Raw genomic sequence first — 20,520 nt, 5'->3', positions numbered from 1 at the left:
CAAACTCACACGGTAACTTTACTTGGGCTACAAGCAAAGCTGACTTGTCCAACTCTGGACAAGATTCGCTCTCATAGTCTTCACTCGAAGACATAGGTTTTGGTTAAGCATCACTTCAGTCATTCTGACTGGTTCTCTTGGACCCCACTTAATAGTACGGTGGTTCCTATGACTCAACAAAGAAGAAAAAGAACTACGAAAGATCTAAGTCTTTGAGCTCCATAGGCTTCATGCGATGTCTTCTCTTGTCATAGTCTTCAATGTGAATATCTTCATATACCACCTTTGACATCAATGTCTTCATACATTTGTTAGGGGTCATCTCTGATAGGAAAACCGAATCAATGAGGGACTTCTGCCTGTGTTATCCTGCAATTCTCACAAACACATTAGTCCCTCAACTAGGTTTGTCGTCAATACTCCAAAACCAACTAGATACGGCACTAGATGCACTTACAGGATATTTACTACCTAATGCCAAGTGATTCTAGCGCGCTAATGGGGCAAATTTGAAACAGGAAAGCCACCCCCCTTGTGCCCTGATCTTACCAAAATGTCCCTCCGGACTAATAATCCGGCGGGAAAGGTGGGTACTAGAGAATTGGGATATTTCTAGAAGGAACTTCCACAAAGCATGCCCTCTCCATTTGACATTATTACTCATATCAGTCTAGTCTTAAATCAAACTTTATGAACTTTGACCAAATTTATCAAAAATGTATCAACACTCGCAACACCAAATAAATATCTTACACCCATGATGGAGGATATTTGCACAATATATTCATATGGTGACTTAACAAATAGAACAACAACAGTTTACAAAGAAAAAAAGCAGTTTCACAGTGCTAGTTGGTTAGAGCTACCAACCCTAGGTACCAAAGACACCGTGACTGGAAGCACGTCTGTGAATCCATCTCCCCTACGCTCATCTTTGGCTCTTGGGTGTTCTCCTTATTGACGTCGAATAGATGAGAACCCTCGATTTCCATGGGTCTTTTTTATTTATTTTTCTTCTCCTTCTAAAATCAAAATGTATAGTATTACTTTGCATTGGCGGGGTTTCCATCTGGTTTCTTTCTCATGGTCTTCATTCTATTTTATTTACTTCTAATGGAGCAGTTGGTAGTCTCCGTTTCGGGTTTTTTCGTCCCATCCCATTTTCACTGGGTTTTTTTCGTAGATTTTTTTCATCCCCTCCCCACTTCAACGGTTTATTTTCGCGTCACCCTCTCACACAATGAAAGAAATCTGAACATATCAGAATTTTCCATGCTGACGCAAATTATTTAGTAATGTACAATCAACAACGATCAATCTCTAAAGATCAAATCTAATTTAATTAACATTACCTTAAATCGCTCAATCACATCAATTAGAAAACAAATAAATGATTTTAAGAAAAATCGCTCAATCACATTAATTAGGAAACAAATAACCGATTTTAAGAAAATTAATGTGTAAATCATAAAAAATAAATCTCATCAGGGAACGAGGCTATCGGGTGAGACCCATTCCGATGGACGACATGTGGCACTCCGGAGATGTAAATTTGCACCGCGAGGTGTTGTAATTTACATCTCGTGGAGGCGGAAATGTATTTATTTATTTTTGCATATAGACCGTCTGTTGGAGAGATATTTTTTGCCTCAGAAGATTCAAATGTTGGTTATTTTTACATATGGACCGTCTATTGAAGATGCTATTAGTCCTGAAAATATTACACTGAAAAAAATATTATTTTGTGTATAGTCGAACACTTAAAAAACTGATTGAAAGAATTTGAGAGGATGGAGAAGATGAGGGCACAATAGGGAAATGGATGGAGAGAGAGAGAGAGAGAAAGAAGAGTGTTGGAGATGAGAGACAGAGTGAGAAAGAGGGTCTTTACATCAAAAAAGGTCGACAATGATGCATAAGCATAATTAATATGAGGGTAAAGTATATATTATACACAATTAATGTTGAACTATTGTTATATACAAAGAGCCCGTAGCAACGCACGGGCATTCTATTAGTATTTACATGATGATGAGTTTTATCAGATCAACTCGCCAGGACTAAGCCATAAACCGTGACACTAATGCTAAGTTGGACACAAACAAGGTTTCTCTATTTCCTTCTCAACGAATGATATTGTTACTTAGACGTCAATCCAACACATGGATGCACGAGACAATCTACATTCTACTCACATTGTTGTTGTTGTCGTCATGGCCTCATGGGCAAATCAAGACACAGCAGTGAAGATATAGCTAGGGGTGACACTGACAGGTTGAAAGACAAACCAACACGACCCATCGGCTCATGGGCTTGATGGCAGCATGTTGTTCTAAGAAACTTCCACAGAACATACATAGTATTAAATCACGGTGGCAAATAGAAAAAATCAAGAGTACTTCAATAACGTACCCCCTTCGACAAATAATACTCCCTCCGTTCGAAATTACTTGTCTCAAAAATGGATGTATCTAGATGTATTTTAGTTCTAAATACATCCATTTTTGAGACAAGTAATTCCGAACGGAGGGAGTATATCAGTGTAGTGCGAAAAAACGTCTTAAATTATGGGACAGAGAAAGTAGATGGTAAGGAGTACCGTATATTTTTACAGAAGGCAAACTTTTTTTTGTTAGTGCAAGATATCCCGCATGCATGCAAATGCTATACACCACACCTGCTCACACGCTAGGCTCTAGCAATAGTGCCGTTTACATCCGGCGGCTGCTAGGCGTAAGCCGGCTGATCTTAGAAAAGATCAGCCCCTGCGCAGCCGTCTGATTTAGACGTAGGTGGCCGTTAGATCATAGGCTCTCAACAACGCTTCTTCCTCTTCTTCCTTCGTATTCTTCTTTCGCAGTGCTTAGTTGTTGGAAGCAGCAGCCCCCTCCTCAGCAGGCAATGAAGCGCTGCCGTTTGCCGGAGTCTCGTCTGGTCACAGCAACCCCGCCATCAGTCACAGACGCAACACTGGCCGGCTGGCCGCCCGGCGATGCTCCAACGCAGCACCGGAGCCTCGACAAATACTTCATCGCAGCACCGGCGAACCCGAGGATGCTTCGTCGCAGCTTCGGTGCCTCGGCAATGTTTCATCGCAGCACCGGCGCCTTGACAATGCTTCATCGCAGCACCGGTGAACCCGACGATGCTTCGTCGCAGCTCCGGCGCCTCAGATATGTTTCATCGCAGCACCGACGAACCCGACGATGCTTCGTCGCAGCTCCGGCGCCTCGGCAATACTTCATCGCAGCACCGACGAACCCGACGATGCTTTGTCGCTGCTCCGGCGCCTCGGCAATGCTTCATCGCAGCATCAGCAAACCTGACGATGCTTCGTCGTTGCACCGGCTCCTCGGCAACACGCGGCGGCGACGGCGGCGGATGCTGCTACGCAGCACGCGGCGACAACGACAGATCCAGCGACAGCACGCGGCGGCGCATGCTGCGATGCAGCGGCGGCGACAGCGGATGCAACGACAGCACGCGGTAACGATGGCGGATGCAGCAACAACACGCGGCGGCGATGGCTGCAACGGCAGCAACAACACGCGGCGGCGATGGCTGCAACGGCAACAACAACACGATGCAGCGACGGCAAAAGCTTGCTACGATGCAGCGGCGGCGACGGCGCATGCTGCGATGCAGCGAGGACGATGGATGCAACGGCAGCACGCGGCGCTGGCGATGGCGCGGTTCCAACGGCGGATGCTGCGTTGGAGCATCGTGTGTGGCAGTGCTGGTGGGTGCGGATGGGAAGCAGCCATCGCTGCCGTGCACCTAGAGAAAGAGCAGAGCAGTTTAAGAAGACGAGCGGCTCACATGCTCGCATCGAAGGATAAGGTTGAGGCGGCTTGGGTGGGTGGGTCCATGGGACAGAGAAGCGTGTATACCGCATGATGAGCTCAATCGAATGGCTTGGGACGCGACTTACGCAACGCAAAGATCAGTCGGCTTACATAAAGAGTTTTCCTTTACATCCTCAACACGCCATTGTTACCGTGCGTTGTGGTTGATCTGGACTATCGAACCGACGGTTTTATCTTGTCATTCGTCCGAGAGCGTCTCTGCGTCCCTGCCGTCAGACTCCGTGACAGCCTCTAAACTGTTGCACGCCGTTGGCGCAGTCACGCTCAAACTTCACCTCCACCGCCTCACCTCATGTCGTCCCGCCGGGAACAAACGGAACCAATCAGGCACTATTTGATTAGCAAAGTATTTTCTAAATATTTTGAGAATATTATAATTTTTGAGATTACCACGGTTTTATTTATAATAAGCTGTTTGGTTGCCCCTAACAACTGTGCTTTTAATATTGTAGTATTGGACAAACTGCAGTTTTTTCTCTGCATAAAAAAAAGAATCCCAAACCTCTTTTTTAAAAACAGAGCTGCTTAGTGCTTAAACATAACGGCTAAACAACAAAATTTACAGCGTTATGCGGCAACAACCAAACAGGTCCTATGTATTCTGAATACTGCAAAATACTTTGTTTTGATAAAACTATGGTATCTCACACCTATAAGCAAAATTACTATAGTTTTTGATACTTTGATTTATATAATACTTTGCTATCAAACATAGCCTCAACCAGCTCTACTCCACGTCTTCACGTACAGTAGGAGGCAGGAACGAGTTGTGGCCTGTTCCATCAACCCCATGCTTGAACCCAAAGCACACGTCTCCCTCGCATCAGCTCGACCGGACGCAGCTCGTGAACCTGCTCGACCCTTCGCAATCAAAGACCTCGGTACCGGAACGGTGACAACGGCACGTCGGTGGCTCGTTACGCCGATAGCATTGCTTTGACGCCTCAAAGTAAAATTTTGTTTTATTTGATGATCGTGGCATGGCATGTCTTCTTTCTTGTAGTCGTCAGTCGTCGTTAACCTAGTTGTAAACTTTTAGGGCACATTTAGATGTGCAATACCACATCTAAGTGAGTGAATCAAGTGCAAAGAAGAAGAAAATAAAAAGAAAAATAATACCCACACGAATCTCGACGTAAGATCAATGACACATGACTTAGATATGCAATACTTATGGCGCGCACACACACATAGATGTGCTTTGGCAAAACTGATTTTTATTATCTCTGGTGTTATTTGTACTGCAATGGTCGAAGATGAATAGATTGGAAGTTTCTTAAACAAAGAGTTGCTTTGTAATTTCGGTGTTTTTTTCCACATATTATTGCTCAAAGAAAACAAAAAAGGCACACGACGTTTCACCCTCTTACGCGTGGGCCCGCCCTCGATCGACAGGGACGGTACGAGTGGTGACACATCCAGCCTCCGATCCGACGCCAACGAGCTGGCTGGCTGTACGCTAACGAAACACCATCCGATGATTGCGGTGGCAAACAAGGCACGCGCTCGATGGATCCAAGGGGAGAAGAGGCTCCTCTTGTCCGGTGCCCAGCCCGCAGCAGTGCCACCGGAAAAGAAGATACGATGCACTGCACAGAGCAGAAGGTTCATGCATGCACTGCACTGCAGAGTTGCATGCCAACATGGTAGGGCTGGTGCAGGCCGGTCCGGTCCACCGCAACCAACAGATTGTTCGGTGAGCAGAGCCGCGTCCATGATGATGATCCTGGACAGCTAAACCCAATCATGCAACGCAGGCCCGTTGCTTTCAGCGTCCATCCCATGGATCTCATCATCAAAAGGTGAAAAAGGAAGCTCTAGTTAGTAGACTAGACAGTACCCAAACCCAGAATCAAAGGAGAAAAGTGAAAGGGAAGCCGGAGCCACATCCACAGCAATGCTCCTTCCTCATCACACAATCATGCCAAGCACCACCCAAAACCAGCCTCACATTTCACATAAAACTATTGGGATTTATACAGCGGAAAAGCCCACTGAGGCCAGCCAAAATTTTAAAAAATGTCCTCTCTTTTCTTTTTTTGTGTTCATTCATTCATCCTATAGAGCTGGCGCTGGCCTGTTCCACGTTAATTAATTCATGGACCCCGGAAGCTCTCTCGCAAAGCCATGATTTCTGCCACGAAACACACCTCATGGGGGGGTGGGCGGCTCACCAACCGTCTCGCCCTCGGGCAAAAGTTCGCAACACAAACCCCACAAGATTGCAAATTAAACGACACAACGTGGGGGGGAGAGCGGTCCACCAAAAAAACCTTACAAGGCAGGGTTGCGGCATGATCCGCCGTCCGAATTCCGACGGCGATATGCCGAACCCGACCTACCCAAGGGGGAGCTCCTTCTCCTCCCGAGATGACAGAGCCCAGCTTCTCAACTTCTCGCCTGACTATGCTAGCTAGCTAGTCGGCAAACTTCCCTCTTCACTCGCTGTTGTTGCTGTCGGTGGTGTGCAAACTTTCTTTTTCTGATTGTTGGTATCTCCATCTTGATGCGTTGTCGCTGACAAACACGATCGCGGGCCTCGGCGCTTATCTGTAAGCAACAACAATCAATCAGGCCAGAATGTGGTCGCGTTAGGCGGGAAAGTTTGGTGAAAATTTAAGCATTGTATACAAAGAGAATGTGGAGTGCATAGCTTCCTTTCGGAAAGTGTTGGTATACTGTCTATCCATTGAGCATGGAATTAATGAACTTGTGAAAGTTGCACTAAACTAATCCTCTTATGGTCTAAACAAAGAAACAATGATTGTACCATACTCCATGTGCAATACAATATTTAGCAGACAATAAGCAAAAGTGCGCGCTTCTTTACCTTTATTAATCCGTGTAAGGATGCAGATAGTGGGGCGAGATTTCTCCAGAGTTGTTCCTTGCACGCTGCTCGATCCTTCTGAGGTCCCGAAGATGCTGCAAGATCTCCTGAAGAAGAACAAAACCCTTGCCTCCTCTGTTCAAGGACCTCACGCACTGCTTTATGAACTCCTTGTCGGCCTCGAGAGCTTGCAAGCGCTCATGGACTTGATCAATCTCACTGGCAATCGCCAGCTTATCTTGCTCCTTGGCAAGTTCCAGCATGACTTCTGCTGAAGGATCTGCGACGGTAACTTGCTTTGTTAGGAGGCCACTCCCATTTCTCATGGTAGTATCATCAAACAGAGGGAGGAGCTTCTTTCCTCCATTGCTTACGCCTTTTCTACTATCATGAAGTTTGAAGGTGACGTCCTCATCAGAGAAACCATTTGAGGCACCGTTTGAATGGTTATCTTCTGTGAAATGCTTGTCCATCTTCAAGTTATCAGATTCTTCATCTTCGAGGTCGAAAAGCCTCTCCTCTAGCACTTTCAGCTGATCCAATATGGAGAGCCTCTCTTCCTCACAGTCAGCTAGCGAGCCATCAAGTGTAACAATATGACTAGCAGTTTCATGTAAAACAACATCAGTGGGACTACTGCCATTGCTTCCATTCAGACCATGGGCAGACTCATCGCCCTCATAGAAACTTTGGGAAAGGTCATCACTGTCCTCAGCACTTGATGAAGCTGAGGATGATCCATTCTGGTCATCGGCCTTGTGCCTGGACATTTTCCTCCTCTCCTTCGCCTCATAGAGATGAATCTTGTGGCGATACAGTTCGAGCTCCCTCTCCATATCTTGCCTCTCCTTATCTCTCTTTACAACTAGATCATTCAGCCTCTGCAGTGCTTCTTGATCATACTCCGACTGCTCTTCCATAAGTCGCTGGTACTGCATCGCCTCCATCTGCATTGCAGCTTTCTGTTCTTGCAAGCGATTTATCATTGCCATGGTCTCATCAGCAGCTATAGCTGCTGCACTCCTCTCATTTTCAAGCTCTGCATATAGCGTACTCAATGACTTGTGGGCAGCTCCCAAAGCAGACTTGAGTTGATCAACACTCACCAGTTCAACGCTTTCCAGATCAGTGAACATATTAGCCACACTTGAATCAACAGACCTCGTATCAGCAGTCACTGCTTTAGGGTCTGGTAATTCCTGTAAATAACTGATATCTTCAATATCAGTTGGTGTATCAGAAACTCTCTTATCTTCAACATCACTGCAGTCAGAAGATGATTTGTCTGAACTTATTGAATGCCCATCAGAAAGTTGGTGCAAGCTTGGTAGAAGATCCTCAGTTGGATCAACTTCAATATCATCTGTTCAAAATAATAAGAATTGTTTCAAAAATTGCCAATCATATTAAACAAGTCAACCAAAATGCAGTAAACAGGTAGAAACAAACTCTTATAGTCTTAATATTTTACCTTCGCCTGCTGCTATAAAAGTGGATAAATGGTTCAGCTGAGGCTGTTCAACATGGTTTTCAATGTTCTCACTTGAAATCTCAGTAATTTGTTCCCAAGAATCAAGTGCCGCGGAGTCCAATTCTTGTTTCAACTCGGCCAGTGATATTTTCTCCTCTTCACATTCTTCATCGACATGCTCCCTGGGATGTATCATTACCGAATCCAATTCCTGACTCAGCTCAGCTTGTTGAACCTGGTTCTCCTCAGTGTTCTCGTTCGAAACCTCTACGTCATGTGGCCCACCTTCCATTGGCATAGCGTCACACTCATCCTTTATGCCAGCTTGTTGAACCAGCACCTCTTCAGTATTTCCATCAGATTTGTCAACAACTAATCCATGCTCCATGGTATCAGATGGCATGGAAAACAATTCATGTTCCACAGTGCCCTGTTCAACTTGCTCATCCTCTGATGATGACATCTCTTTCAATCCATTATTCATCTGAGGAGCTGCGTGTAAAATTTAAAATCAATATGTTTTTCTCTTATTAATGTTAAATAAGCAAAACTATCAGCACTTAAAATTGTTGACAACTAAAAGGACCTTAGTTGACAAGAATCGCTTCTATTTAGTTAAGAGGTCCATTTCATGCTATCAAGGACGCTTCCGTTTTTTCTTTAGTTCCATCAAAGGTTCATCAATACAGATGCTAAAATCTAGCATATCTCATGGAATGGATCAGCTAGAAGCCTAAAATAAGAAGTCTAGATAGGAACACTTAAAGACCATCTCCAGAATAGTCACACAATAATTTGCAAGAAATAATACTGTCTACTCTACTTCAGTAAAATGACTTACATAACAAACAGATATACGGTAAATAAACGTGCAGTGGAGCAATTGAAAAGATAGGTAATTACTATAGCGAGATCATGTATAAATTGGATATAAAGAACTTATAAGGTTATTCTTCCAGTTATTCTTGCAATTAGCAAGAGCATGTGTATAAGAGGTCCATTTCATGCTATCAAGGACACTTCCAGTTATTCTTTAGTTCATTAAAGGTTCATCAATACAGATGCTAAAAATCTAGCATATCACATGGGATGGATCAGCTAAAATAAGAAATCTAGGTAGGAAGATCATCTCCAGAATAGTCACAAAACAATTTGCAAGAAACAATACTGTCTATTCTACTTTACTAAAATGACTTACATAACAAGTCTAGGTAAGAACACTCAAAGATCATATCTAGAATAGTCAGGAAACAATTGGCAAGAAATAGTACTGTCTATTCTACTCCACTGAAACCACTGGCATAACAAACAGATATGCACTGCACATGGCTGGCACAGTAAATAAATGTGCAATTGAAAAGATATGTCATTACTATAGCAAGAGCATGGATAAATTCATAAATTTATAATGAAAAATAATTACTTACAGTGCTGAGCATCAGAGGCCACCAAAAATTTCTCCTCGGTGGCATTAACCTTCCTCTCCGGCACCACATAGTCCTGCTCCACGGCCACATGATCAACTGCTCCCTCCCCTTCACCACTGGGGTGAGATGACAGCTCAGGCACACCGACGGCCAAGGAGTCGATGGATTCAAGCGGCACCAGTCGCTCAACGCTGCCGGCAGTGCCAGCGCGGTGAGCTGAAATGACACCGATGGAATCATCCTCCACCAATGGCTTCTCGTCGAAGAGCTCGATCACAGGGCCGTCCTCGGACACGAAGACCACGTCTCCGTGGCCGTCCTGGTCGCAGCCGCGGCCCGGGTCGTGAGCCGCGGCCGACGGCGTGGGGAGCAGGAAGGGCGGCGAGTAGAAGCCGCTCTCGAGCGCGACGCCGCAGCAGGCGCAGGCGAGGTCCCGCTCGCCGAGCTCGCTCCGCCTCATCCACGACAGCAGCGCCTTCCCGGACGGCGCCGCCGCGCCGCACTCCTCGCACATGTCGGCGGCGTCGGCGAGGCGGCGGTGCGCGCGGCAGTAGCCGAGGCGCGACACCTCGGCGGCGTGCCCGTCGCAGAGCACGCGGCGCAGGGGCTCGGCGCCGGGGCGAGACGCGTCGAAGAGGCTGTCGACGGCGAGGCGGGAGCAGAGCGCGCAGGGCGGCGGCAGGCCGAAGAAGGCGGCGAAGCGGGCGATGAGGTAGGAGAAGACGCCGTTGGCGAGGAGCAGCGCGATGAGGATCCACTCGAGGAGCGCGCGGGCGAGCAGCCGCGCGGCCCGGCCGCTCCTCCCGCACACGCCCGACGCCACGGCCGGCTCCGAGGCCATCGAATCTCCCCGCGGCTCTGTCTCCCGGCGACCGGAGGGAATGCAACCGATCGATAGACGGACACGCCGGCCCCGCCGCCAGAACTCGCCGTGGAACCGAAGAAAGCACAACAAAAATTCCTCTTTGACTGGAAAAAGTATCGGGAAACAGGGCAATGCGATTTCTGGTGGAACGACCGACCGACCAACCAACCGAACCACTCTCACGAAGAAGACGAAGAGGAATGAGGAGCCGGTTTCATGGAGGAAAAGAACAAGAACGGAAAAGAACAAAAGAGAACAACTCCCCAGCAGATTGCGACGGGAACGGGAATCCGGGCGGGGCGGCGAGCGAGGGTGGCCAAGAACGAACGCCGGGGCGGAATCTGTCGACACGGAGGATGGCGACAGGATCGTGAGCGCCGGTTTTCAGAGGAAGAGGGAGGAGGGGTCTAGGAGGGGGGCGGAGGGAGGAGGGAGGAGGAGTTTGGTGGAGAGGACGGACGGGCCGGAGGCGGAGGAGACGAGCGGAATGTCGAGGGGGAGACGAATAAAAAGGAAGGAGGAAAGGTGCTCGGCTGGGGTCAGTGGCGATGCTGGGCTGGCCGCTGGTAAATCCTCGCCATTAAGGCGTATAATGCCCGTAATTAATCGGTATAGCAAATGATCGGTGGTGAACGTTGGGGGCGACGACGCGCAGCGCTGCGCGAGCTCGTCTCCTCCTCTCCCGGTAGCGATGGCGGTGTCATCACTCCCTCTCTGGCCGCGTCGCGGGTTCGTGTGGCAGATGGATAGATCTCCGTGTAGATTTTCCGCTCTTGTTTGTAGAACGTGGCAGTGGTGGTAGATTCTGGCGGCTTTTCTCCGGAGGCGTCGCGGTCGGACGGCGAGACGGATGCCGCTGCTGGCCGTCAGTCGCGTCGGCCGCACGGCTGGCTCGTCTTCGTTTCAGACTCGCGACGGACGGCACCGGGAGGAGAATGGCACGGCGGGTTGGACCTGCTAGCACGGAGTAGTAGTTTATCTATGAATCTATCCCGTGGCCGAAGACGACCGGATCAGAGACATGTACTGCGACGATCTGGAGGGGGAAGAACGTGGTGGCACCTCTGGGATTCTTCTTGCCGTCTTTGACCTGCACTGGGTACTGCTACTAGTTTTTAAGCCAGCTGAGGCTCAAAGTGTTTTTTTTTCCTCTTATTATTTTCTTGTCCTGGATGCCAGCGCCACTTGTTGGAGTGTGGACGAGTGAGGGTCGCCCGATCAACTGCTCTAGTGGTGAGATGATTTAGCATTTGAAAAAAAAATCAACCGTATTTAGGATTCTCAAAACTCTGGAATAGAAAAAGACACAGCAATAGTGCCATGTCCTCTTGTATTCTATAGGAATTTGGATGCAAGAGTGTTTGATAGCACAGAAAACACAAACGAATTATATCAAGAAGTTTGAATGGATGAAAAAAAAAATCCTTCGAGCATGTAGTATGAATGAATCCTACGAATTATATCAAGAAGTCTGAGGGTTTCAGTCATGCGAATCAAACGACTACAGTAGAAACAAAATCCTAACGGTCCAAATCCTCCGGAAATCATATGAAATTCCTTTGAACCAAAGGAGCCCTAATAGTGGACCTGGATCTTGTTCGGAACACTGGGATTTTTTAGACAAGCCATTTGATTTTTATAGATTATTAGAAGCAAAATGCTACATCGGATCAAAGAGAAAAAACACAAAAGGTTATACCTCGTACTAACACCAAAGGTCTTGAATACCTACATGAGTCGCCCGCCAAAAGAGGTGAAGAACTTGAACCGTTGACGCATTGTGGTTACCACCTGCTTGCACAGCAGGTCATCAAAACCATGCTTCATTGCCAAAAATGTGAGGTAGAAGACAATGGCGATTACCTTAGGACAAAGAAGGCGAAACCAAAACACCACTAGCTCCTTGACATCGGCTACAAAGGGTCAAAGGCCAGCCCAAGATGGGGACGAAGCCGATAGATGTTCATTCCAAATGACGTAGCCTCCACCGCCGAGACTCCTATGCTATATACCAACCAAAGATTTAGTGTTCCCTGCCTCTTATCATCGAATACGTCGACGGGGACGGCGGGAACCAGGGGAAACGATGACGGAGGACCTTGGTGGCTAGGATTTTGTCGATTGGGATAGTTGGTGCATGGAGCTCGGGAATTTACGTCACATGGAATTGATGCATTTATTGTCTTTATCGAGACAAGCGATTTGCCTATTTCATCAACTAAAAGAAAAGAGCGGGAAATAATCAAAGCCTCCCTCCTCCCAACGCCCATGGAGCGCCGGAATATATTTCACTTGAAAATAATCAAAGCCTCCCTCCTCCCAACACCCGCCAAAAGAGGTGAAAAACTTGAACATTGACGCATTGTGGTTACCACCTGCTTGCACGACATGTCATCAAAACCATGCTTCATTGCCAAAAGTGCGAGGGAGAAGACAATGGTGATTACCATAGGACAAAGCAGGCGAAACCAAAAAACACACCACTAGCTCCTTGATATCGGCTACAAAGGGTCGAACGCCAACCCAAGATGGGGACGAAGCCGGTAGATGTTCATTCCAAATGACGTAGCCTCCACCGCCAATACTCCTATGCTATATACCAACCAAAGATTTAGCGTTCCCTGCCTCTTATCATCGAATAGGCTGCCGGAGATGGCGGGAACCATGGGAAACGATGACGGAGGACCTTGGTGGCTAGGATTTTGTCGATTGCGATAGTTGGTGCATGGAGCTCGGGAATTTACGTCGCATGGAATTGATGCATTTATTGTCTTTATTGAGACAAGCGATTTGCCTATTTCATCAACTAAAAGAAAGAGCGGGAAATAATCAAAGCCTTCCTCCTCCCGACGCCCATGGAGCGCGGGAATATATTTCACTTGAAAATAATCAAAGCCTCCCTCCTCCCAACGCCCGCCAAAAGAGGTGAAGAACTTGAACCATTGACGCATTGTGGTTACCACCTGCTTGCACGACATGTCATCAAAACCATGCTTCATTGCCAAAAGTGCGAGGGAGAAGACAATGGTGATTACCATAGGACAAAGCAGGCGAAACCAAAAAAACACACCACTAGCTCCTTGATATCGGCTACAAAGGGTCGAACGCCAACCCAAGATGGGGACGAAGCCGGTAGATGTTCATTCCAAATGACGTAGCCTCCACCGCCGATACTCCTATGCCATATACCAACCAAAGATTTAGCGTTTCCTGCCTCTTATCATCGAATAGGCTGCCGGAGATTGGCGGGAACCATGGGAAACGATGACGGAGGACCTTGGTGGCTAGGATTTTGTCAATTGCAATAGTTGGTGCATGGAACGCGGGAATTTACGTCACATGGAATTGATGCATTTATTGTCTTTATCGAGTGATTTGCCCATTTCATCAACTCAAAGAAAGAGCGGGGAATATTCAAGGGTGTGTCTAGGGCACATCTAGATGTGCTCTAGTTATTGCACATCTAAGTGAGTGAATCAAACATAAAGAGAAAAGAAAAAAGAAAAAGAGAAATATCCACACGAATCTCGACGTAAGATCAATGACGTAGGACTTAGATGTGCAATACTTATGGCACATCTAGATGTGCTTTAGCAAAACTGAATATTCAAAGCCTCCCTCCTCCCAACGCTCATGGAGCACAGGAACATATATGTCCCTTGGAATTAATGTATCATGTGAACTTTACCAAAACTAGTGGTTTGCTTATTTAATCGACTAAAACCAAAGAGCTGGAAATATCAAAAGCACCCCTCCCCACCCAATCTCGCCCGCTCGCGTGCACACGCATTCATATGGAGTGCGGGAATTTAGTTCATGTGGCATTAGCAACCATATGGAGAAGGTTGTAAAATACTGTTAAAAATGTAACACTGATTTATGACTTACTTGATCAGTAGTTGTGCGCACATGCCTCCAGCGCATGTCCTAGGCTGTAAGTGCATCTTCGCACCATATCCTAGTTATTTTCATGATTTATGACAAAACCATTTGAGAGAACTAATGAATTCAATGAGTTCATTTCAAGGATTAAGGGTTATTTTTCATATGCAGGTGGCTAAGTGGAAGATCATTTGTGACACCACGAAAAACATTTCTAGTTGTTGTCCCCATCAAGCTCTTAGTATATATTTTCCAGCCTTTTAGTGCATCCAAAATTAACATTGAGTATACGACAGCCATAATATGATGAGGGGCACAAGCAAGTACTTTGGTTTGAACTCCAAGAACATATCCTGATTCAAAGTCTCCAAAATCAATTCCCTTTGTATGAGTTTCTCTAAGCCTTGGTATCGAAGATTTCCTTTCGGTACTATTCAACCGCTTTGGGTTATTCATACTCACAGATCAAAGCTTTCAAAAGTTCAGAACCGCATTTCATTATAGTCCGGACCTGTCGATTCTTTCCTCTTTGAAACATTGTCTATTTACTACAGACATTTTCAAGCACAACATTTTTCACTGACACCGCCTCACATTTCATGGTCGTTATGCGAGCCTCTTGGGAGCTTCTATTTCACGCTGAAACCATGAAATTGTTGATATAAAGTTACATGGACCGGCCCACGAAGCTCTCGCTCGTTCAGCTCGACTACCTGATCCATCCGCTTGCTTAGCTTTTTTTTCACTCGCTCCATTGCTACCTTATAAAGAGCCAACTATCTTTTTTCATTCAAAAAAGTTCGTTAAATTAAAAGATTTTCATGGATTTTAAAAAAATCTTAGATTTTTGAAAATGTTGCAAATTAAAAAAAACACAAACTTGACATAAAGTTCACAAAAATTTAAAATATTTACAAACTTATCTTTTTATAAATTTAAAAAAAATTCACAAAATTAAAATATTCATGAATTAAAATTTGAAAAAGATAAAAAAATAGAAAGACAAGACAAGAGAGAAAAGACTGAAAAAGAAATAAAATAAACAAACAAAAACCATGCACACACTCTTAAAGGTGAGGCCTCGAGCGACCCCAACAGCCCCTACACAATAGGAGGCTCCAAACCTAAGGAGCTCAGTGCATCTACAGTCAGGCTCCCCACCCCACTCCCTATACGCCCGTGAGGACGACTCGGTCGAAAAACTGTCCTAGATGGGCTCCTCGTACCGGCTCTATACGTCCGACCTGACCGACAGTCCTCATATCCAGCCCAAATTTGAGGCGGATATGGGAAGGCCCGGGCGTGCCTGCCACGTCGGACTGACCGCTGGGACACACGCGAAAACACTCTAAAACCCTTCGGTCCAGCGGGCGTCTTCTCTTATTCTTGATGGCGCCGCCCAAGAGCCCTAGTTCAGCTAGTTAAGCCGGACGCCGGCACCCAAACCCTACCCCCTCCTCATTTCCCTTCCCTCCCATCCGTCGCCGCCACATTCCACTCGTCGTCCGCCGCTAGCCATGTCCCGGCGCCGGGTCACGACCTACGCCATGATCACGCTGGGGCGGGAGCTCCAGCTCCTTGAGCAGACCCGGGCTAGGCGCGAAGCCAGGATCGCAGCCGGCCTAACTTTGGATTTGCAGGAGCCAGAGAAGGAAGAGGTGGTGGTGGTGGAGGAGAAGGGGGAGGAGGAGGAGGAGGAGTAGAAGCAAGACGAGGCCATGGTGCGATGCGGAGCCGGAGAAGGAAGAGGCAGATTCGGTGTCTCTGGTTGCGGGTTTCGCCATGTCCGAGGTGCCGGCGGAGTTTGAGGTGGCCCAAGCGAAGGAGGTGACCGAGCAGCAGACTATCCTCGACTCCATCAAGCCGGACGCGGAGGTGAGCTCGACGAGATCTTCGCCGAGATTGACTCCGATGAGGAAGCGGAGGTGCGGAAGCGGCCATCCACCTGGAGGCAAGGCCGTCCAGCACTGCCAGCATGAAGGTCGTTGACATCTCCGACGATAAGCAGTATATTATAAATAAATAGATGTGTATTTTTTTCAGATTTTTTTGTAACTTTAAAAATTACAGTTTCTAGCTATGATTTGTCTGTTTTTCTTGATGTTGATGCTGGTGAGCCAGATACATTCTCTCACTTTCGAAGCACAGTTGGTCCTCATTTTCAAAACTGACAAAGGTGTCTTCTTCTTTCTTATACGCGCCGACCATGCACCTTTTTAGTGTTCAATCTTGCCTGAGAGCAGAGCAGTGCATGTATACCATTCGTCTTGATTCTTCAAAAGCTATAATCTGGTACCTACGCAAACGACCTACGCAGATGTACGTACAGACATGGTCGGCGCAACAAAAGATATGGACGTGTGGTCATCCGTGGGAACGGAGGTGCCTTACGTGTCCGAAAAGATCCTCACACTTTAAATTATGCAGTTTTATATACAGTTTTTGTTTTGTCGCCCATGTTTTCGACCCGCAAACAAGATCTTTGTCGACCTGTAAACGGTTTGTGCGAGTTAGGATTTTACAGGATCTGCTAGAGATGCTCTTACGTATCCGAAAAAATCCTCACACGCGCAGTCGCCGAGTAACGGCGGCACGACTTAGAGGGACAGAGATGCACTGGTAATTGACAAATGCAGCACGGTTTGTAGCTGTACCACCGACCTGCCAACTCGTTTGAACCGTGTGATCATGATGCCTTGTATATATCTGCTGCTGCTGGTACATCATTTTCAGGCTCATCGGTGTACGGTGTTGTCACCGATCTCTATTAGTTTGCAGTACAGCTACGTAGTACGTATGTGACACTGTTCATGTAGACCACAAGGGAGGCTGAGGCATGGCATCGTCCATCGTGCATCGTAGATGAAGACGATGATATTCATGTAACCGAGCCAGCTATTCAAGCGCACATCCAATGGAAATGCACGTCATGCAACGAGCCAACGACGACAGATCAATGGCGGGGGACGGGAGTTTGGGTTCGTTGGATCAAGGCGGCTTATATGGAGGAAAGGGGGGAAGTATACATAAATGAAGAAAGTATAAGAATAGTGGTTGGGGAAAATCGGGGAGAGAAGTGAAGTGTTTAATACAATATATGATACTCCCTTCGTTTCTAGATATAAACATTTTTAAAGATTTCAATACAAACTATATACGGATGTACATAGACATATTTTAGAGTGTGGATTCACTCATATTGCTTCGTATGTAGTCCCTCATTGGAATATCTAAAATGACTTATATTTAGAAACGAAGTGAGTATTTTCTTAGTGTTGTTCTTATTGTCTTCAATAAGTCCAAGATGATCTCCTCACAAGAAGTGGATTTTACAAAAATAGCACATTTGGTAGTCTTCGGTTTCAATTGATTTTTGTCATGCAACGATCGACTGAGGGTGAGCAAGCAACAAGCCAGAGGCGGGACGCCGTTGCGCCGCCTGTAGAGGCGGGGCGGAGGTTGACATGTGAGGGTGCAAGGGTGCGAGGGTGGAGGGAGCTCGTCGGCCCTGATGAAGGGGATGAAGGTTTAGAGGGATGGTCGGGGGCTCGGGGCCACAACGGCGAGGTGGAGGCAGTGGCTCGAACAGGGCGGGACAACGAGGCGACATGGTAGTAGCAACACCCATCATGGGTGGCAGTTCGGCTGGTGGTGGGCGGCGGCTTGACAAAGGGCGACGGCGGAGGTTGATGGATGTGGGTGCAAAGGTGCATGGGAGGAGGGGGGAGCAGGCTTGCCGGCCCTAAAGAAGGGGACAATAACTTTGAAGGGACGGTTGAAGCCTCAACAACGAGGTGTGGAGAGCTCAGATAGGGCCGGCCGGCAAGGCAACACGACGGAAACGTCAACTAGGATGATTCATTTTGAGCCAATAAAATTCATCCTTTATTAAAAAAAACATCAACGACTTGTGGTTCAGTGGTCGGGTCGGTGAAGCGCAACATCGAAGGGCGCGACGGCAGGCTGACGAGGATGGACAGAAAAGCAAACTTTTTTCATGCGACTAACAACAAATAGTCGGTCAAAAATGAAAGGAAAATAGCCTCGATGGAGATTCTGCCGGTCTGGCTTGAACCCAATGGAAGGGGAGTGTGACGGAATGACTTTCGCTTTCGGCTGTAGTAGATTATAACCCTCTAAAAGCTTCCCTTCACTTTGCTCGCACGTACGTACGTACGCCCACCAAGAAATTCCTCGAGACATCAGGTCTCAGGGACGACGAGAGAAGAACCCCATTGCATTGTTTGTTCTAGGCTGCGGAAGGAATGATTCGACAGAGACTTTTTTCATTAAAATTATGCCTGAATTTCCGGTGTTTAGTGCTTCATAATAATTGGAACTAAGGTTGTAGTACTATCTCTCTAACACACATGATTCCGCATCCACCTTTCATGTCGGAAAGCTTAAACGGATGTGGGTCAGCCGCCGTCAAGCCACTGTCAGCAGCAAGGGGTGAGGCTACGGTCATGTACATGGCAAAACAGTTTGAGATAAAGATAGGGCCTCCTATTCATCTGTTAACTGAAAAACAAACCAAATTTTTGGGCCGTCAAATCTTCATCCAACGGTCAGGATCGCGCCGCCACTCTTCATTGTCTTCCTCCCGCACCACCTCCCAGCCACCCAGGACCGCCTCGTTGCCCTGCCCTGCCCCCCCCCCCACACCCCCCCCCCCCCCCACACGGGAACGTATCCGATGCACCAACACTTGTGGTGCTACTGGTGCACCGGATGCCGTACAACATTTTTAAAATTCCAAAAAAAATCGAGCACATTGACATAACATCAATGTATGTCGTCATAAAATTTTGTATCTAAATTTGAAATATTTTTTGAGATACAAAAATAACAAAATTGACATCAATGTGATAATGGGCCAAATCTAAAGCCCAACTTATCTTACATACTATTTAGTGTTGAATTTGTCATTTTTGTTTTAGGAGTTGTGTTTCGAATTTCGTCTTGAAATTTTGTGACAATATTCATTAATGTTGTGTCAATGTGCTACATTTTTTTTTTAAAAAATTCAAATATTTAAAATGTGCGACTTGAGTTCGGTGCACCGGTAGCACCACAAGCACCGGTGCACCAGATATCCCCCCCCCCCCCCCCTCGCCCTCCCCCTCGATGCCTCACATTGGTCCACCGCCAGCCTCGCGCAAAGCATAAATTCGACTGCCTCTAGAAATTTTTTGTCCAAGGCAGCTGGCATTTAGCAAAACAGGACCAGTGTCATCTGCGTTCTGCTCATGAAAGTCAAGCTATTAGCAGCAACTCTGACATGTATGTACGTCTTCAGGGGCAACTCATTCATAACTGACAGGCAGAAAACAACTCAATGATTCCCAAGATGATACGAACCACGGAAACAAAAGCAATCCACTCATTTGATATACATAATTGGTATATGGCCAAATATACGCCAGCTGCGAAAAGCAGAGAGATCTACTCGTTTGATTTGTGCCACGGCCAAAGATTACAAACAGCAGAAGAAAACAGATATGATAAGATCATCAGGGTTCAAAATGCACGGATCAGCTCGATCAGACACTGTTATTATTTTTTTGTTTATTTTTCCCTTTCTTTTCTGTTATATCGTGCCTTGAAAAAATCAGCAAGCAAAAGCTGCAAGCTGGTAATTCCATTGATCAGAATGGAGACCAAAGGTGTTCTGAACATACACATCGGTGAAAGATAACCACGGTACTAGAGCAAGAGGTTGAATTTGACTAGTCACTGAGATGTACTCCCTCCGTTCCTAAATATTTGTTTTTCTAAAGATTTCAACAAGTAACTACATACGGAGCAAAATGAGTGAACCTACACTCTAAAATATGTCTATATACATCCGTATATGATCGTCCATTTGAAATATCTAAAAAGACAAATATTTAGAAATCCAAAAATGCAGAAACACATCATGAAGAAACAAAGAAAAAAAACATTCGGTTGAGCATGTGGAGATGCACAATCCTCGTGCGAATAACAAATAGTCGATCAAAAATTAGCCTCAATGGAGATTACGGAATGACTTTTGCTTTCAGCTGTAATAGACCCTCGAACGTTTAACTATAATAAAACTCTCTCCACTTTGCTCGCACGTAAGTACGCCCACTAAGAAATTCCTCAAGGCATCAATGTGCCGGTGACAAGAAGAGAAGAGCACGCATCATTCTAGG

At 46.4% G+C, this 20,520-nt stretch overlaps 1 protein-coding gene across 1 annotated transcript; it reads right to left on the bottom strand.

Annotated features, from left to right (window-relative positions):
* Positions 1-5,788: 5,788 nt before the first annotated feature.
* Positions 5,789-11,394, bottom strand: LOC125550378 (myosin-binding protein 2-like). Its single transcript, XM_048713362.1, has 4 exons — positions 9,595-11,394; positions 8,168-8,659; positions 6,697-8,059; positions 5,789-6,416 (listed from the first exon to the last, which is right to left on the bottom strand). Exons 1-3 carry the CDS (start codon positions 10,433-10,435, stop codon positions 6,702-6,704), a joined length of 2,691 nt encoding a protein of 896 aa, XP_048569319.1. The 5' UTR covers positions 10,436-11,394; the 3' UTR covers positions 5,789-6,416; positions 6,697-6,701.
* Positions 11,395-20,520: the final 9,126 nt, after the last annotated feature.

The sequence above is a fragment of the Triticum urartu genome, chromosome 4, assembly GCF_003073215.2.
Source record: "Triticum urartu cultivar G1812 chromosome 4, Tu2.1, whole genome shotgun sequence".
Taxonomy (NCBI): Eukaryota; Viridiplantae; Streptophyta; class Magnoliopsida; order Poales; family Poaceae; genus Triticum; species Triticum urartu.
Note: the sequence above shows the minus strand (reverse complement) of the source record. Positions and strands in the feature narration are given on the sequence as shown.